At 34.2% G+C, this 21,003-nt stretch overlaps 1 protein-coding gene across 1 annotated transcript in view; it reads right to left on the bottom strand.

Annotated features, from left to right (window-relative positions):
- LOC129906902 (thioredoxin-related transmembrane protein 1-like) overlaps positions 1–18,134 on the bottom strand; it is a 115,720-nt gene extending 97,586 nt beyond the window's left edge. Inside the window, exons 1-3 of the mRNA XM_055982899.1 lie at positions 17,904–18,134; positions 17,679–17,840; positions 17,454–17,628 (exon numbers count right to left, since the gene is read on the bottom strand). Coding sequence (XP_055838874.1) covers positions 17,454–17,628; positions 17,679–17,840; positions 17,904–18,031 — 465 coding nt within the window. The 5' untranslated portion in view covers positions 18,032–18,134. The remainder of the gene's footprint in view (positions 1–17,453; positions 17,629–17,678; positions 17,841–17,903) is intronic.
- Between the last annotated feature and the right edge of the window lie 2,869 nt (positions 18,135–21,003).

Genomic DNA, 21,003 nt, shown 5'->3' with positions numbered 1-21,003 from the left:
GACCAAACCATAAAGAAAAACAAAATTCTAAAATGGAGTCGCTACGAAAACCATTACTCAAAAATCAATATCGATTGTCTCACTCCCATCTACCCACCATCTTTATCCAGAGCAACAGTTTCAAAATTTATCCGACTTCGATTAGGTCACACTATCTCAACCCACCAGCACATTTTAAGGAAAGAGAATTCACCAGTATGTCCAGTCTGTAACAACATCTTAAACATTTCGCATATACTTGGCCTCTCCAATTGCAGTATTTCTCAACAAATCAACTCCATTTTGCCTAATGACCAAGACATTTTTTCATTTTTAAACACCATTAGTATTCAAAATATTTTAGAGATAGAAAAATATCTTATATTAAACAAAATAACTATATAAGTTCAAATATTTATCTAGAGTGGAAAGCTCTTGAAGCTAGTGCTCTTTATTATTAACATGTTAATTTATAATTTTATGTTAATAAATAATAATAATAATATCAGTAAAATAGTTTAACTTATAAGAATATATTCAAGCTTTGGGTAGAGTGATCTGAGGAGCCCCTTGCTGTCTCGATTAATATTGATTTCTCAAAGTACAAATCTTATTTCTTTTAACATAGAAAGAAAGTGGTACGAGTTTTCTTGTTCTTGCAAGTTACATAACGAAGAGTATGTTGCTCGGTCCTTAAAATATGGCCTATAATTTAAGTCAAGTAGCTCACCCCTTATTCTGAAAATCTCATTTAAGCTCATTTTATCAGTAAAATAGTTTAACTTATAAGATTATATTCTAGCTTTGGGTAGAGTGATCTGAGGAGCCCCTTGCTTCTTCAATAAGATCGGATCTTATTCTTATTTCAAGTTTTTCAAGGACAGTATTGAATTTTTCCCTCATAAATGTACTGGGTATCTCCCAAGAATACAACGAAACACCGCTCAACAAAGATATATCCTCCCAGTTCTTAAACCAGCTGATGTTTTTTTGTATGCTACGCTTTGCTAATATTTTTGGTATCGGGGTATCATCATACGAAAAGATTCTACTTATATAATCAAAGTGCATTTTCAAGGTGAAAACATAAAAGGGAGGAAGGCCTTTTTCAAGTTGAAGCATATAGTTAGGTGTTGAAAGTGGTAGCCTAAATGTCTTTTTTAAGAAAAGACGTTGTAGTTTCTCAACTTCGTCATGTTGCTGATATCCCCATACCTGTAATCCATACGTCATAATAGACCTCAACGCAGCATCAAACACTCGAAATTTTGCACTATGAACAACATTTTTATTTCTAAATAAATTTACCCAAGTTGAGTTAATAACTGATAAAGATTTCTTTAGCTTACTCTGAAAGTGTTTTTTGGGATTAAGTTGGGGTGTCAAAATCATTCCTAAGTAATTGAATTCATTTACAACCTCAATACTTTCTCCATTCAAAAACCACTTTTCATTTCTGCTATGTCGTCCGTTACCTTTCTTAAATATCATTACCTTCGATTTGGAGGTATTTATGACCAGATTCCACAATTTACAATACTTATCGACCTTATTTATCATGAGCTGAAGACTTTCGGGAGAATCAGCAAATAGAACCAAGTCATCGGCATAGAGGAGACATTTTATAATAAGTCCTGCAATTTTAATACCGTTTGGTAGAGCGTCAACTATGTCGTTGATAAAAAGTGCGAACAACAGGGGGGAAAGAAGACATCCTTGTCGCACGCCACTTTTAGTTACGAACCACTCCGAAAGTTGATTCCCATCCCAAACTGCAGACATAGTATTCTCATAAAGTTTCTTTAATAGATTTGAAATCTTAGATGATAAACCCAAGACGTTTAATTTATAAAACAGAGCTCTTCGATCAATACTATCAAACGCTGCTTTAAAATCAATAAATATCGCATACAATTTCTTCCCATTTTTTGAGTAATAGTCAACAATATTATAAATTGAAAAAATGTGATCTGTCGTTGAATAACCCTTTCTGAATCCTGCTTGGTATTCATTGAGCAATTTGTTGTCGTTGACCCAGAATTCAAGTCTTCTTAATATAATGCCTGTAAATATCTTCGCAATCACATTTAAGAAGGATATACCCCTGTAGTTTTCCCACTATTTATACTCACGTTTGATAAAACAGAAAAACTAGAGGAAATCTACAAAATCAAAACAATACTTAGCCTCGTAGTTAAGATTGAACCCCTAAAAACACGTACAAAACAATTCCCTCAGTGTAAACGCTGGGAAGGATTCAACCACAAGCAAACTTATTGTAAAAAAAAAACCTAAGTGTGTGATTGCACCGGAAATAGCAAGAGTCCAGCAAAGTGCATTAATTCATGTCCAAAGAAAACCCACAAAGCAAATAGGGAACCAAACTTCTAAGACCCCTAAAAGGGTAAATACAATAAAACCCCCCACTGGCAAAGAAAATCAAACGCCAAGAACATCAAAGACGTCTCCAAAGAAATGTAATGGAAACTCATACGCTGAAATGGCGGCTACACCCGTAATCAAAATTCCGAAACTGTCGCATTTTCGCTAAGCTTGGTTATAATTTTGTCAAAAGTTGAGGATCAGTTGAAACTTAATAAATTTATGTCTGAAAGGTTTTCTAAACTCGAAGATTTTATTTTATCCAACACCATACAAAATATAAATGATGGAAAAGCTTAAAATTATAACATGGAACGCCAACGGATTATGGCAAATACTTGGAGAATTAGAAATGTTTATGCGGGAAAAAGATATTGACATTTTTCTGATATCAGAAACACATGTAAAAAAAGAATCAAATTTCAATATCAACGGTTTTCTTGATTACCACGCAATTCATCCGTCGAACAAAGCAAGAGGCGGAGCATCATTATATATAAATGATTGTATTAAACACTCGATAGGTCTTAAACTTGAGCTTGAATCGATGCAACTTATAAGTGTGCAAGTTGAAACTAAGCATGATGTACTTAATATCTCATCTACATACAGCCCTCCGCGGTACAAAATTATAAAAATGCATTTTCAAACTTGCTAAAATTACTTAGACCAACGTTAATCATTCGTGGCGATTTTAACGCTAAACACACGCTTTGAGGCTGTAGATGCATATCTCAAATGGGCCGAGCGGTATACGAAGCTGGTATGGAGAATAATTGTGACTTTCATTCTACTGAGAAACCAACTAATTGGCCGGCAGATACCTCGAAAATATCGGACCTGATTGATTTCTTTATAGTCAGGGGAATGCCGTCCGGTATAACGGAATGCTTTGATCTTTCTCTGACCAATCTCCCGTTATTCTCACAATGAGCGAAAATCGAAAATAGGCTAACAAACGGTAAAACTAACTGGGAAGGCTTTAAGAAAGATATTGACAATAATGTTGAATTAAGGGTATCACTACAAACACCCCTTGAGCTTGAGGAAGCGGTAGATAATTTTGTGCATATTTTTCAAAAAGCCGCATGGAACAATACCCCTTACCAAAGAGAAAGTTCAGGGTACAAAGACGTTAAATATCCCTAAGAGATAAAAAACCTACTTAAAAAAAAAGCGAAAAGCGCGCAAGAAATGGCAACAAAGCTAATCAAAATCACCTCAGTAATTTGCTTAAAAAGATGATATCAGATTTCAAGAACCGCGAAGATAAAAATTACTTTGAAAATTTAACGGCAGGTAAAAAATCTAACTACATGGAAAGCGATAAAAGCCACGAAAAAACAAAAGCTTTCAGCACCTCCGATTATGAAAGACCAAAACGAATGGGCAAAAAGTGACAAAGAGAAAGCAAAGGTTTTCGCTGATTACCTAGAGAACACATTCAAACCATTCCATGGACAAGCATTGAATGATAGTATAAATATGAATATAACGTCAAGTGAAAGCTTCATCACAAGAAATGTTACGCTCACTGAATTAAATAAAGAAATTAAGAAGCTTAAGTCAAAAAACACCAGGATACGACTGCGGAAATTCTTAAAATGCTCCCACGTTAAGGTTAAATAAACCTCCTTTATATAATGAATGCCACTTTAAGGCATAGAGGAAGGAATACCTAGAGACGCGACTTCGGTTGGTTTTTCTCTTCCACCCTACAAGCTGCAATGAGAGGAAAAACTCCACAGTGCTTACATGTGGTAGTTTTCCCGTGCATTTTAAATGGCACCAACACATTCAACTGTGGAGTTGAGCTCAAAACAATTAAAAACAATTTAAGTGCTCAGTAGGAAATAAATTCATAAAAAAATAATATAATAAATTCAAAACACGAACCTTTTTTTTTATTTCTGTTTACTATTTATTGAAAGGTGGGTGTCTGGAGTGAGCTATTTGAGCTATTCAAGTTCATGTACAAACCAAAATCATGTTTAAATTCAAAATTTGTGAGGACATCTACTGGTGAAAGGAAGGTATTAAACGAATTGTACTTTTCACACGCATTCACAGATAGGAAAACAAGAGAAAAATAAGAGAGATTATCTGAAATTAAATTTGCGGGTGTTTTAGGTAAGGGGGGTACGAGTCGGCTCTCTAGGTATTCCTTCCTCTATGCTTTGAGGCTAGAACATATTTCAAATTAATAGAAAGTCGCAGAAGTAATAATGGTCTTGAAACCTGGCAAACCATCACACGAAAAGAAATCATACAGGCCCATTTCCCTGCTTCCTGTAGTATCGAAGGTTTTTGAGAGAATGTTTTTACAGCGTATTCAGCCAATAATAGAAGAAAAAAGTCTTATACCTGAATACCAGTTCGGTTTTAGAAGTAAGCACTGGACGATTGATCAAGTGCATAGAATCACCGATGTCATTGAGAAAGCTCTTGAAGAAAAGAAAATTTGTTCAGCGGTCTTTTTAGATGTGTCTCAAGCTTTTGACAAAGTATGGCACGAGGGCCTCAAATTCAAGTTAAGACAAGTCCTTCCTGAAGGACTCTTTACCATTCTTAGAGAATATCTAGAGAACAGAATTTTCCGCGTTAGGCACGGGAATGATTACTCAGACTTTAGGGAAATAGTGGCTGGGGTACCACAAGGTAGTGTTTTAGCTCCCATTCTGTACCTTTTTTTTACTAGCGATATACCTCAAACAGAAAGCACAATTGTAGCTACTTTTGCTGACGATACCGCAATATTTGCAGTAGGCAAAACAATCTTCTTTGAGAAATCTTAAGTTGAAATCAACGTGTTTGGTATATCTCATGTTTATTTGCTTTAAATTGCAAATCTCGAAAAGTTCTTTGCCAATCGCTTTCAAATTTTGACACAACGTTTCTTTTATATTCCTGTAAGTTTTTATATTGTTTTTAACAAGAAAAAAGTTATATTTTTCTCACTAATAATTATTTAGTATAACTATCTGACACGGTCACGCTTTGATGTATCTCATCGCGATTCACCACCTTCGCCAATATAAAAACTTTCGGGATTCTAAATGGAACGTTGTGTCAAAATTTGAAAGCGATTGGCAAAGAACTTTTCGAGATTTGCTATTAAAAGCAAATAAACATGAGATATACCAAACACGTTGATTTCAACTTAACATTTCTCGAAGATAAAAAGAGATATTTAAGAGATTTAAACGGATTTAGAAAGAAAAAATTTTGTTCTTTTAGAAACCGTTAACAATTTATTCAAAACAAACAACCAAACGCCAAGAAATAATCCCGAAAACTGGTAAAAAGTGGAATTTTCTATTTTTTAACGGGACTATCTCAAAAACGTGATGTGATAGAATTTTTCTGGCTTCGGATTCGAGCTCAGCACACCAAAAACCTATAGAAAAGTATACCTTGGTGTCTGTAACAAAAACCTTGTTGACCAGTTGTAAATGCGCCGTGGTATATAAGAAACGAATATCTTAACAGGGATCTTGGAATCCCACAGTTCACGAAGAAATAAAAACTTTTGCCCAGAAGCATAGAAAACGGTTAGTCGAACATACTAATAGAACAATGCTAGAAAGTCTCGACGAGACAAACTTAGTACGACGTTTGCGAAGGACTAAAACTTCCGATTTGGTACAGTGAAATTTTTCAATTTCTTAATTTCAAAATATCGGCATTGATTAATAAAAATTTAAATGTTTATAGATTTTATTTGTTTAATTTGCTATAAAATACTTTTTTTTGATAACGAAATTTGAACCATTACTTTAATGATTTAATTTTAAAAAAATGTTATTTAGTTATTTCCAAATATCATCAGTAGGAACTTTCGACGGAAAGTTACCTACAACACGTAACTTAACTTCGAGAAAGATAAATTGCTACATAAGTTCCATCTGAACTTAGTTGCAATCGCGAGGAGCAGGTGGTTTTAGTGGCTAAGAGTCCCACATATCTATGAGCACGCGTTTTCCGATCCTCATAGAAAAAAACTTTGGGGAAGAGACTTGAAAATCAACCAACAATCTCAACAAAATACAAATGGAAACCTGCTTTTGCTAACAGATACAGAAATTCATTGAACGAAAATCGTTTAAGTCATGAAATTACCAGCAACGAAATTTTAAAGATAGAAGAAATAAACCAAATCGTTTTAGAATCAATTCCCAGTGCATGTAGATCTAATAAGAAGCCCGGAACTGCATTGAGAGAGAAATGGTTTGATAGCGAGTTGTTTGAAGCAGGGAAGAAATCTTTTGTTTGGCTTAGAAAAAATCCACAAAATGACTTCTTCAGATTAAAATACAGGCAAACAAAGTATATAAGATGTAGAGAAATGTTAAACGTCGAAATCATGCCATCGAAGTCGCTCAAAAAATCTCTGTATGTAGTAATGCATCAGAATTATGGAAAACAGTTCGAGAAATAAACGGAAAAGTTGCAAGAAACGGATCAATACCAATTGAACTTCCAGTTCTTGTAGATTATTTCAGTGGTATGACAAGAGATACATACAGCAATACTAGGGTGGGTCAAAAAAATCGAAATTCTTTTTTTTGAATTGGTACTCCGAAAAATCGATTGCTAGACCCCTCTAGAATATACACACTAAATATGAGCTCTTTATATTAATGGGAAGATCCTCCGCTTTGCAATTTTCCATTTTTACATCAAGCTTCTACTAAAAAAAAAATAATTTTTTTATTAATTGACTTTTTAGCAAATTTCTTTTCATATTCTTGTAGGAAATTGAACGCTCTACAAAAAAGGCCTTATACACTTTTTTCGTTTATCTAACCGTTGAATAGATATTTGAGGTCCAAATATCGAGAAAATCTTTAAAAATTCGTTTTTTGTTCTTAATTTTGTAACAAATTGAAAAATTATAATGATCAAACGCGCAAGACATATTCTTGTTGGAAATTGATTGCTCCACAAAAAAGGTCTTATTAACTTTTTTCATTAATCTAACCATTCTAAAGATATTCGAGGTCAAAGTTAAAAAAAAATAATAAAAACATTTTATATTTTTAAAAATTTTCTAATTCACTGAAACTTCATTATTTTCAAATTAGCAAGATATATTCTTGTAGGGGCTTAAACGTTCTACAAAAAATTCCTTGGAATGAAATTGATTGCTTTAACCGTTTAGAAGATATTCGTATCCAAATCGCAATGCATACGGGTCATAAGAAAACTATTGAAATCAGTGAGCATTGGTTTGGGTACGAATATCTTCTAAACGGTTAAAGCAATCAATTTCATTCCAAGTAATTTTTTGTAGAACGTTTAAGCAATCGATTTTTCGGAGTACCAAATCAAAAAAAAAATTTTCGATTTTTTTGACCCACCCTAAGCAATACTTTCCAATTTGCGATTCCTAACCTTCAAAACAACACCCCAGATACCGAATTTACTGTTGCTGAAGTGGAAGCCGCGCTGAAAGAGTCAAAAAACGACAATGCCACTGGATCGCTCGGTTCCGACTCAGTTCCTGAATATTTTAATAAGGCTTTGCTTAACCCCATCCTCAAAAAAGAAGAATCCAGTAACCCAGCGAATTACAAAGGCATTTCAGTACTGAACGCATCAATGAAGATCCTCACAAAAATTCTGAGTAAAAGATTATACAGATCTTTTCATAAAAAAAAAATAAGTTTTATTTCATAAAAAAGGCTACTAAAAGTAATTTTAAAAAAATAAACAAACTGAGTGAATTAAAAAAAAATTATTTTTAAATAAAAAATTATTTTTAAATAAAAAATTATTTTTAATGAATTAAAACTTTTTCTAAGCTTTATCTATTTGTTCTTTTCTTAACCATAATAGCTCAGAAAAAATCATAAAAACCGTGGTAACTCGAAAACGGGACGAAAACGAGAAAATTACCTCTTAAGTTTTTCGACTAAAAATGACCTCAGGAATCCATGGTTTTCGTTTGGGGCGGTGACTGTGGGACACCCTATATACATGGATCCAGGGAAATAATCTACTGGTTTTCGAAGAGATTCCTCTACCGTAGATCAAATTTACGTGCTCACCAATATTGCAGAAATGTCTATGAGTAAGAAGAAAAAACTTTAGGCATTCTTCATCGATTTTAAAGCAGCTTTCGATACAATTGACCGAAAGGCTCTCATGATGAAGTTGTACAATGAGGGAATGTCCTTAAAATATGGAAAAATTATCGAAAGTTTGTACGCTCATAGAACCTCGGCAATAGTAAATGGATAATGGAGTCGAAATATCTCATAAATTTTATTTGAAAATGTGCTTAGGCAAGGATGTAATTTAAGTCCACTTTTGTTTGCGCTATTTATAGACGATATAAATGAGATTTGGACCGGAGGAATAAAGCTGTCTGAAACACTTGTAATAAGCCATTAAATGTTTGCTGATGACATTTTTGCACTGGCAGAAACACACATGGTCTTCAACTTATGTTAAACAGGCTGGCTGAATATTGCGAAAAATGGAGATTGCAAGTAAACCTTGACAAATCGAAAATCATGATCTTTAGCAATGCAGGAGGAAGAAACTGTCAAAACGAAAAATGGAAATTTGCTAATCATGATGTTGAGGTAGTAAGTGAGTACAACTACTTAGGTGTTCTCATTACAAGAAACCTCAATTTCAAAAAGCATGTGACAGGAAAACTTGCAAAATCAAAAAGTGCCATAAACGCAACCTGGAAAAGTGTGATGTCGAGTAAAGACAAAATGTTGGGGTCATATTGAATTCGAAGAGTAGAGCAACTTTTGCCATACTTTTTAAAAAGAATTTTTAAGTAACCTTAGTCAACACCAAATCATGCCCTTGTTCTTGAAACTGGGTTATCTCCTTTGTTTATATCAACGTTCAAAACGTAGGTTGATTAAGTGATATTATATACATATTAGGGTGGGTCAAAAAAATCGAAATTCTTTTTTTTGAATTGGTACTCCGAAAAATCGATTGCTAGACCTCTCTAGAATATACACACCAAATATGAGCTCTTTATATTAATGGGGAGGTCCTCCGCTTTGCAATTTTCCATTTTTACATCAAGCTTCTACTGAAAAAAAATAATTTTTTTATTTATTGACTTTTTAGCAAATTTCTTTTCATATTCTTGTAGGAAATTGAATGCTCTACAAAAAAGGCCTTATACACTTTTTTCGTTTATCTAACCGTTGAATAGATATTTGAGGTCCAAAAATCGAGAAAATCTTTAAAAATTCGTTTTTTGTTCTTAATTTTGTAACAAATTGAAAAATTATAATGATCAAACGCGCAAGACATATTCTTGCTGGAAATTGATTGTTCCACAAAAAAGGTCTTATTAACTTTTTCCAATAATCTAACCATTCTAAAGATATTCGAGGTCAAAGTTAAAAAAAAATAATAAAAACATTTTATATTTTTAAAAATTTTCCAGTTCACTGAAAATTCATTATTTTCAATTTGGCTAGACGTATATTTGTAGGGGCTTAAACGTTCTACAAAAAATTCCCTTGGCATCAAATTGATTGCTTTAACCGTTTAGAAGATATTCGTATCCAAATCGCAATGCATACGGGTCATAAGAAAACTATTGAAATCAGTGAGCATTGATTTGGATACGAATATCTTCTAAACGGTTAAAGCAATCAATTTGATTCCAAGGAATTTTTTGTAGAACGTTAAAGTCCCTACAAGAATATATCTTGCTAATTTGAAAATAATGAAGTTTCAGGGAATTAGAATTTTTTAAAAATATAAAATGTTTTTATATTTTTTTTTAACTTTGACCTCGAATATCTCTAGAATGGTTAGATTAATGAAAAAAGTTAATAAGACCTTTTTTGTGGAGCAATCAATTTCCAGCAAGAATATGTCTTGCGCGTTTGATCATTACAATTTTTCAATTTGTTACAAAATTAAGAACAAAAAACGAATTTTTAAAGATTTTCTCGATTTTTGGACCTCAAATATCTATTCAACGGTTAGATAAACGAAAAAAGTGTATAAGGCCTTTTTTGTAGAGCATTCAATTTCCTACAAGAATATGAAAAGAAATTTGCTAAAAAGTCAATTAATAAAAAAATTATTTTTTTTCAGTAGAAGCTTGATGTAAAAATGGAAAATTGCAAAGCGGAGGACCTTCCCATTAATATAAAGAGCTCATATTTGGTGTGTATATTCTAGAGGGGTCTAGCAATTAGGGCTGTAAAAGTAATGACAAAATGAGTACCCGCATGTATACGTTACTTTTGATACTAGTACCCGCATCAATAATATCGTTACTCGTTACTTTCGTATGCTTCGTATATTTCGTATGCTTCGTGTGTTTCGTATGTTTCGCATGTTTCGTATGTTTCGTTACTTTCGCATGCTTCGTACTTTTCGTATATTTCATGTATTTGATACGTTTCGTATGTTTATTATTTTAAGTATGTTTCGTACGTTGGTATAAGAGTGAAAAAAATTTTTTTTTGAAAAAAACCAATAACAATTTGTATAATCTAAGCTACTTTTTAAAGCCATAAACATTAATTTAAGTTGCGGCGTTCTCATGTTATAAGAGTTTGAAGGTAGCTATACTGATTTTTTTTTCGATTTTTTTTTTAATCAAACGTGGAAACTTTTTTTATTTTATTCTATTTTTTCGACAAAATTTTGGTAATTTTTTGTTTATATCCGTTCAGTAATCTTATCACAATTCTTTAGAGACCTTTATTTCAAAAGTACATCGCGCAGATCTCGGAATATTAACACTTCAATACAACCATGTCGAACAATTTTTCATTTTTTTTTCTATTGACAGTGATTTTTAAACCTCTTTTTCTCGGCTTTTTTTTTAGTTGAAAATTTTGCACTGAAAATTAACAAATTTTTTCAAAAACCAAAACACTTTTGTACATTCTTAAGCTACATTTCAAGACCATTAACAAAAAGGTCATAAACACATTGGGTTCGGCATGGGTATATTTCGGCCACATAGAGAAAATACTAAAAGGTCTCTTTTGATATTTCTGTATAAATTATTATCGATAACTCAACTATACCTTGGCACTACTGCTATTATCGAGACAAAAGTAAACTCCAGATAATTATCTGGAGTTAGCATTCCGACTACGGTAATGATATCGATACGAGATGCTAAATGCGCCAAATTGAGTGTATCACTTCGTTTCGTATCTCATATATCGGATGATTTAGTATTGAAATTTTAATAGGGTCGTTACTCGTATGTTTCGTATCTCGTGTATGTTTAGTTACTTCAGTACCCAGTAACGAAACATGCGAGTAACGATACTGTTTAGAAAGTAACGTTTCGTTACTCGTTACTGAAGCAAAAACCCGCATTTTAGTAACGAATACATACGATTTGCTACAGCTCTACTAGCAATCGATTTTTCGGAGTACCAAATCAAAAAAAAATTTTTCGATTTTTTTGACCCACCCTAATACATATGTATATATTATGTCGGTGAAAATTGGAAGCAGTTGTCTGAATTTATACAATGGGGTTTAAGATACCGAAAAAATATAATTGAAGATGTATTTTAATTATTCTAAGAAAATACTTATAATGATAATATGTATGTATATGTTGTTAAATTTGTTTATTTTATCTTATTAAACTATAGGTCTGTTTAATGAATTTGATTCGCACAGAAAAGAACAGAAAAGATCCGAAAAGTACAAGTTTTTGTGTTTCATGAGAAATAACTCGCCACAACTTGTTCTACATCTGTCATTTTATGTTCCATAAAGTTTTTCAGCACATAAAAGTTCAAGTTTTTTCAAGTTCCTACTACTTGGGGTAGAGCAAGTGAGTGAAGAGTGTCAAATGTCAGCTGTTTGTTTGATTGTGATAAAAATAAGAGAAAATAAGATACAAAAAAGTGAAAGTTTTTGATTAATAACAAAACAAAAAAATACGGGAGTATTAAAAGTGCTAGTAAATCATTTATTTTAGTAAAAAATCATTTCGAGAAATAATTTTTGAATTTAAACTTTTGCAACTGTCAACCTTGTTAAATACGAAGTTGAACTTTTCTGTTCTTTCTTGTTCTGACAGTATTTACAAACTTGTGCTGCTGTGATCTGTTCTGTCTTAATTTTTTTCACTAAACAGACCTTATAATTTTGCTTATGAAAATATACAAATGTCACTCTGGCAGACGGTGTATGCCATGCTTAATATATGTAGCATTAAGAAATTATGTAAATAAAGTCATTATTATGTCGTTTTCTATTTGGTTTTGAGATTTTTGTGTAAAAATCTCAGATTTTCCACTGCAACTAGAATATGAAATCTTGTTTTGTAATTGTGTACGAAATCTGTGCGTATAAAAAAAACCTTTTTAAAATAAAACAACAACAAATGTTCAGACAAATGTCAAATAGAGGGTAGTGTGTGAAAGTGCGTGTGCTAGTATGCGTGAATCTTGATAAAAATCCAGATTCAGATTTTTGAATATGGAGCTAGGAACCCTCCTGGTGAAGAAATTTTAAGCATGTGCAGGTCACATGGTCTTATAGTGTTAAATACCATGTTCATTAAACAAAGCCGACACCTTATCACTTATAGCAGCGGTGGAAATGAAACATAGATCGACTACCATCTTGTATCTAGTTTTATGAAGCCACTAGTGAAAGACTGCGAAGTGATATTAGCGAAATCTCAGCAACACCGTCTCCTACTGACAGAATTTTTTATGGAGACGAAGGCGGCGAACAAACAAAGAGAGGCTATCGGGGGAATCAAGTGGTACAACCTGGACAAGGAAAAAGGCGATGCATTCATCTGTTATGAGAAATTATCTGTGCGAGACCATTAGCAGACTCCAAAACGAAGAGTGCAAAATACAAAATATGTGGGACTCTCTGCAAAGAACTTGCTTGATGAAGGCGTGGTCACTGCTAGGAACATCTAGAGGAAACTACCAACGGAAAAAAGAAGCATGGTGGTGGAGCGATGAAGTCAAAGCAGTGATATCAAGGAAAAAGACCGCTTTCCAAGCTTGGTCCAAATGCCCCCTCATAATAGAGATGAAAAAGCACGACTCGAAGTGGACTACAAGAAGGAAGCATAAAGCAGAGAGTACGGAAAGCATGTATCGCGAGCTTGGGGAAATATCTGATCCAGCTGCTGATGCAAACCAGGCTCTCCAGGAACTACGACATGCTAAGCTGAACAAGGGTGCAGCCATCTTCAAAATTGCCGCTCAAAGGAGAAGGAATGCTCAGGAAATTCGCTCACCAAAGTTCATTAACGGTGCTCAAGGCCTACTACTTGTGAATGACGCCAAAATTCTTCACAGGTGGCGACAGTATTGTGACGAACTCCTAAATGAGCAATTTCCCAGGATTTACTTTCCAACAGCCGAACCTAATTTAGAAGAAGTACCCGACCTTACAGTCGAAGAAGTTAGCGTGGCGGTGAAAAACTCCAAGAAAGGAAAGGCGATTGGTCCAGACGAAATACCCTCTGAGTTCTGGAAGAAGATGGGAGACATTGGGTGTAAATGGCTCATGATTCTCATCTCCAAACTCATTAGCGGTGACCAAATGCCAAATCAGTGGAGAGAAAGTTTCCTTCTCCCAATCTACAAAGGAAAGGGGGACACACGAAACTGTGATAACTACCGATCGATTAAGCTGATGTCACACACCATGAAGATCGTTGAGCGGATTTTGGACGGCCGACTGCGAAAAATAATACGGCTGTCTGATGACCAGTGCGGGTTTGTCTCGGGTAAATCAACTACAGATGCCATATAGAGTTTAAGAATCCGAATGGAAAAACACCGTGATTCCTCAAGGGATTTGCATATTGTGCTGGTTGATTTTAAAAAGGCATTCGATAGACAACCACGAGATCTGATATGGGTGTCCATAAGACAGCGAGGGGTTCCGGAAATGTACGTGCGGATGATCAAGGACATGTACGAGGAAGTAAAAACGAAGGTAAGATGCCCCGCAGGGGTCACCGAAGAGTTCCCAATCAAAGTCGGTGTGCACCAGGGAAGCGTCCTGAGTCCTTTGCTCTTTATCACAGTCCTTGACTTTCTGCTTGAAGAAAAGTGAAGGATCCGAAAGTGAATCAGTTATTATTTGCTGATGATGGAGCCATCATAAGTTAAGATATAAAATCCTTCTAACGAGCACTTGATCTATGGGTGGATGTTCTGGAGGGAAGTGGGTACCGGATAAGCGCGAAAAAGACAGAAAATCTATGCTGTCCATTTTCTAACCCAGACGGCCCCATTCCGGACATCTATTTGAATGGAACAATTCTTCCCAAGTGTGAAAAGTTGAAATATCATGGATCTATGATCAACAACAAGGCATCTTGGGATGAAGACATCAACCATCGCATAAGTGTAGGGTGGATGAAGTGGCGAGATAAGTCTGCCATCTTTTGTGATAGAAAAATGCCCCCTAAACTGAAAGGAAAGCTCTATACTGCAGTTGTTCGTCCAGCACTTACATACGGTTCACAATGTTGGACAATGTACAAAACGTTTGAGAGTAAATTGACAGCAGCTGAGATGAAGATGCTGCGCATGACAGCAGGAGTAACAAAGCTTGATCGAATTAGAAGCAAGAAAATCCGAGAAAGCCTTCACGTCAAAAAAACCGTCTTGGATAAAATACAGCATGACTGTTTAAGCTGGTACTGTTATGTACAAAGAAGAAATCCTGAGAACCCAGTTCAAAAGGCGATCGCATACGACGTTTCAACGCAATCGCGAAGAAGAGGCAGGCCTAAGAGCTCATGGAGAAGACAAATGCAACGACAACTGCATTCAGTTGGCCTTAGACATGGAACAATTCAAAATCTAGAAGCCTGCCGACGTTTCCTGAGGTCAACCCGGCGAACCCCACATGCGGAGCCATAGTGCGAATCAGTAAAGTGGGAGAGCTGTGATCCTATTCGAGATCATGACTGTCGTCGACAATGGAGAAGAAGAAGATTTTTGAATCTCAGATTCATTTTTTTGAATCTCAAGCCTTAAATAGATCATGAAATCTGAGGATTTTTCACTTTTTCCCCTCTTCGCCCCCTCTTTCAGCTGTCAGATTCAAAAAATCTAATCTACTCACATATGTAGTTTTTTATTGACGAGATTCAGAGTATCATGGCAGAAAAAAGGCAGAGAAAAATATTAAACAATAAGCCATACAGTTAAAATTTTTTTCATTAACCTCAATAGAGTCAAAAATTTAACAGGGGTTAACTATTTAATGCAGTTCAAACACGGCCTTAGTCCCCCACTCCTGCCTAAATCTTTCCAAGAATAGGTCCGCTCTCTCGAACAATACGCAGCTTCAGTCGTTTGAACTGATGATAGTATGTACTTTAGTTAATATATACAAGGGTCAAGGAATAATATTCAGCAATAAAAACTCTTGAACGAATTTATTCTATTCAAAAGGGTATATTCAATAGACGGGGCGACTTTCCATTAAGGGCGCACGCCTAGAGTTGTGATTTTATTTTTTATAGTGAGCTTAGGGTCTCAATAGTATACTTTTAAAATATTAAGGTTAGGAAACACCCCTAAGTATGATTAAAAAATAAATATTTAAATTTTTCATACAAAATGTATGCAAATGACGACCACGAAGAATTTGAAGTTTGAGGCATATACAAGTGAGATGCCTATGGGGGGCATGCTGCCCCCCTGCAACCCCCCTGCTTGGGCTCACTATAGGATTTGAGGTGGGGACAAGTTTGGGTATGTAAAAAGAACTTCAAAAAAATTTTTTTTTTCTTCGCGGTCGTCATTTGCATGCATTTTGTATGAAAAAATGAACTTTAAAAAATTAATTAAAAATATAAATACACGTTTCCTAACTTTAAAATTGTTATTTTTATTACTTTTGGTCATTAATCTTTCAAATAAAATTATTCGCGTATTAAAATTCGTGCGCCCCTAAAGGAAAGTTGAGCCCAATAGACTATTAATTGAAAAATTCCCATTGTGCTAGTTATTATGGGCCCTACCAATAATCAAATTTAAAGCTGACTTTAATTTTTACCTTAATTCTACATATTTCACAATACCAAAAACCAATTTAATAGTCAAGTTAAAGGCAAATGCTCGATTAAAATTTATAGTTGGGAAACTCAACTATAAAATTTAACCTAGACTTAGCCTTAAACCTGACTATTAAATTGGTTTTTGGTATTGTGAAATATGTAGAATTAAGGTTAAAATTAAAGCGAGCTTTAAATTTGATTATTAGTAAGGCCCTATGTCTATTGACACTTGGCATCACGGCACCTAGTGGATAGCGACGGAACCCCGAAAGTTATATAGATTATTTTCGGATTTGCCGCTCAATGTAATTTCCATAAGAAAAAAATAAAAAAGACCTCGAAAAACATTTATTTTACGAATTAATTTTATATGTACGAGTATCAATTTTATGATTGCAAAATGATAATAATATGTGTTTATATCTAAATCAGGTTTAAAATATATCAAAAAGTATAATAATACCTGTGTAATTTGTATTTAAAAAGTGCAAGCGAATCGCCTGAAAACAACAAAAAATACTATAAAAAATATAAAAATTATTAAATTATTCTTTTATTTGTTTCACTTTTTCACAAATAATAGTAGGTAAGCATTTTTTTTTATTTTCAACAATCTTGAAAGAAAATTAAACCAAAATAGTTTCTATATTTTATGTAGTATTTGTTGTTGTTTTCCTGCGATTTGCTTCTCTTTTTGGAGACAAATTAAATAGGAATTATTATTCTTTTTGATATATTTTAAACCTGATTTAGATATAAACACATATTATTATCATTTTACAATCATAAAATTGATACTCGTTCATATAAAATTAATTCGTAAAATAAATGTCTTTCGAGGTCTTTTTTGTTTTTTTCTTATGGAAACTACATTGAACTGCAAATCGAAAAAAAAATCTATATCATTTTCGGGTTGTCGCTACAAGTGGTAGATGGCGTGGAAAGCTATTTCCCAAGTCACAATACCAAATATAGAACTCTTTTTTTCAATATTCGGAAAATACAACTGCGGACAGCATTTCCAAAAAAAAAAACATACCCATTATTTAAATGCATTTAGACTTACCTTCAATAAATGAGACAGCTTAAAGAAATAAGACAGCACGGACATATGGATACTGTTTGGATTTTTCCATTGAGAAATAGGTTCAGACTTTTGCCATTCTTTTTGATTTATATAAAACATAAAGGCATCACCATCCCTGGAGTTTCGATATTGGCGAAACTCTCCTTCTTTAACGCTTAAAAAAAAGAATTATTTTTTATATTGCAATGGTCTCCAGTTACTCACTGGTAAATAGTGGGTAGTGCAGTAACTAAAAAACGCCCACTCAGAGACGGTGACTTAGTTACATCAACATGGGCAATATTTAAGCCAGTACCGTCCGCATTATTTGCAAAACGCTGCCAAACAGGCGATAAACTTTTACAAGCAGGACACCAAGGTGCAAAACTATACCAAAAAAAAAAAAACATAGGTCGATATCTTTTAAGAATCAGCTTATTCCCTACTTACAACTCAACCATCCATTCTCCCTTAAGCATTAATCTCCAGTTGTTTTCGTTCAACTCGATTAATTCCAAATTTGCCTTCTTTGCAAATAAAATTACAAAAAAAATTATAGCAAGGTAAATATTTGCCATTTTGAACAGAAGAAATAATATTTAATTATGAAAAAATTAAAGTAGTTTTATAAAGAACAAGTAGTATTATTAATAAATGCCTATGTCAGCTCAGTGTAGCTTAAACATCGATTGTTTATCGATTAATCGATAGTTTAAAACTATCGGGACTATCGATAGTCTGGAGAAAACATCGATAGTCGGTCTTACCAAAGATTATAGAATACAAAGATGTCGCATCCCATAGAAGTTATCGAAACCAAAAATTTGAAGTGTCTTATGTGATCAACATGTTGCTAGCTGCAAAATGTTGCGAGAGCGAGGGAATTCCTTAAAAAAATGGAATCTCTTTCGTTTTCTTTCTTCTGTTTTTTTTTTTGATTTTGTTTTGCTTCTTACGGCAACGGTGCCGATGACGATCACTGTGGTGGAGTTTTTTTTTCTTACTTTTTGCCAGTTCGTCTACCCAGATCTTCCCTCTTGTGAAAGGATTTTTTGCATTCCCGTTTTTTTTTTCTTTTTAGATTTTTTTTTTTGTTAATATGAAGACTTTAAGAATTTAATATTTTGTAGAATATTTTTTAGCCGAGGGTGGTTTCTGTTTTTTATTTTTTTGATCTCTTTTTATAGGATGGCAATGCACAGGTGCATTTGTTTCAGGTGTGTCTGTGTATGTATCTTTTTTTCGTTTGCCACGGCAATCGTCCTTGAAATAGTTGTTTATTTTTTGTATTGGAGGATAATTATATAAATTTTTGTTCTTGTTTAATTGCGTCTGGCAAAATCTTTTCTTTTGTAAGGATTTTCTTCATTCGTTTTTTTTTCCTTTTTTAGATATTTGTATATTTTTCGTGTTGAAGATTTTGTAGAATATTTTTTAGCCGAGGGTAGGTTTTGTTTTTATTTTTTGAGCTCTTTTAGTGCTAATGCACAGATGCTTGTGATTTTTTTAGTGATTTTCGATACCTAAGCTGTATTTCAGTAAAAAATTATCGTATTATGACAAAACAAAAACATGTGAAAGCTATATTCTTCTTGTTTTAGGATTTTATTACCAAATATTTTATTTCAAAAGGTAAAATTGCTAAATCATTGGAACTGTTTAAAAAACTAAATTTTCCAATTTTTTTGTTTTTATTTTTTTATTGATAAATACGTAAAATAAAAAAAATACGCATTAAAAAAAATTGTTACACTCATGAAACTTGACAAAAAGTTTGCTTTTGGGATAAGAACCAAGGACAAAAATAAGTCTATAGTAAAAAGTTGGGTGGAAGGGTGTTTTTGCGCGGACAAAATGTAGGGGGTGAAGGTCAAAAATATACTGAAAAAAATTGTTTGTCGAATGTCATCATATGACTCATGTTTTTAAGGTATTGTAATGTTTTATTCCGGGTTCACAATAAAACTTATTTAATTTCCACTTATATTTCCGTTCAAATAAGAACACACTTTATTTCAACTCAATTTACTTTTATTATTCGCTCAAACAAACACACTTTTAAATCACTTTATTTACTACTAACAATTCGCAACACTTTATTTCACTTTGTACTGTACTCTTTCACTTTCAAGATTAAACTGTCTCCGGTCGGTGTCTACGCTGCCTTTTATACCGGAATCTCGAGACTCGAGAACGTCCTCGAAGGCTCTCGTCTCTGTCTCTCGAAACTTCCTTTCCAGGAAGGCTTCCAGTCTAGTGGGATATTTTGAGATGTGTTCAGTGTGGGATATTTTGAGATGTGTTCAGTGAGATATGTTCAGTGGGATATTTTTAGATGTGTTCAGTGAGATATTTTTCTTAATTACTAAAGGTCCGTTCACATTTCTACCTTTGCAGTAGTAGGTAGTGTGTTCAGACTTTTATCTTAAAAGTAGTTCAGTAATTCATCGTTACATTGCCCCCCTCTTAGGATTGTTCGTCCCGAACGACTCCATTGCTTCTATCACCATTATAACGATGTAAACGGTCACAATGAACTACCTTTAGTTTGCCTCTTACCCCTCTTTGTATACGGTAAACCACGTCGTTAATTCTGGTTATTACTGTGTAAGGGCCTTCCCAGTTTTGTTGTAGCTTCGGTGATAGTCCCTTTTGTCGGTGGGGATTGTAAAACCACACAAGTTCTCCTTCTTGAAACCCTGTTGCTGTCGCTCGTGCGTCATATCTTGTTTTCATCCTGTCACTAGACGCTTTTATATTTGTCCTTGTCCGTTGGTGAATGTCAGCCAGTGTTCCTTTCAGGTTATCTACGTACTCATCCATTTCATGTGGCTCGTTTGGAACACTTCCAAATTTTATCTCACTTGGCAGACGTATTGTTGAGCCAAATAGGACTTCCGATGGTGTATGTCCAGTAGAACTATGTGTTGCACTTCTATAAGCCATCAAGAATAATGGAATATGTCGGTCCCAGTCTCGTTGATTATCATTGACTACTTTTGACAGGTGTTCCTTAAGTGTCCTGTTAAATCGCTCAACCATCCCATCAGATTGTGGATGAAGCGGTGTTGTTCGCGTCTTCTTGATGCCAAGGAGTGAGCAAACCTCTTGAAAAATCTTAGATTCGAAGTTCCTTCCTTGGTCGGAATGAAGTTCCATGGGTACTCCGAACCTGCTCACCCAATGAAAGACAATCTTATCCACAACTGTTTTGGTTTCCTGGTTTGGAATGGCAAATGCCTCAGGCCATTTGCTGAAGTAGTCCATCACTACAAGGATGTATCGATTTCCGTTGTTGGTTTCGGGAAAAGGACCTGCTACGTCTATTGCAATTCTCTCAAAAGGTGCACCCACATTGTACTGCTGCATCTTGCTTTGGATTTTTCTAGCTGGTCCTTTGCTAGCGGCACAAGTATCACATTTTCGGCACCACTTTTCAACGTTTTCTCTCATACGTAACCAGTAGAATTGCTGTCGTAGCTTTTCCAGCGTCTTGTTGATGCCTAAATGGCCTCCAGAAGTTCCACCGTGCATCTCTCGGAGAACATCA

The sequence above is a fragment of the Episyrphus balteatus genome, chromosome 1, assembly GCF_945859705.1.
Source record: "Episyrphus balteatus chromosome 1, idEpiBalt1.1, whole genome shotgun sequence".
NCBI lineage: Eukaryota > Metazoa > Arthropoda > Insecta > Diptera > Syrphidae > Episyrphus > Episyrphus balteatus.
This window is presented reverse-complemented; position numbering and strand designations above follow the sequence as displayed.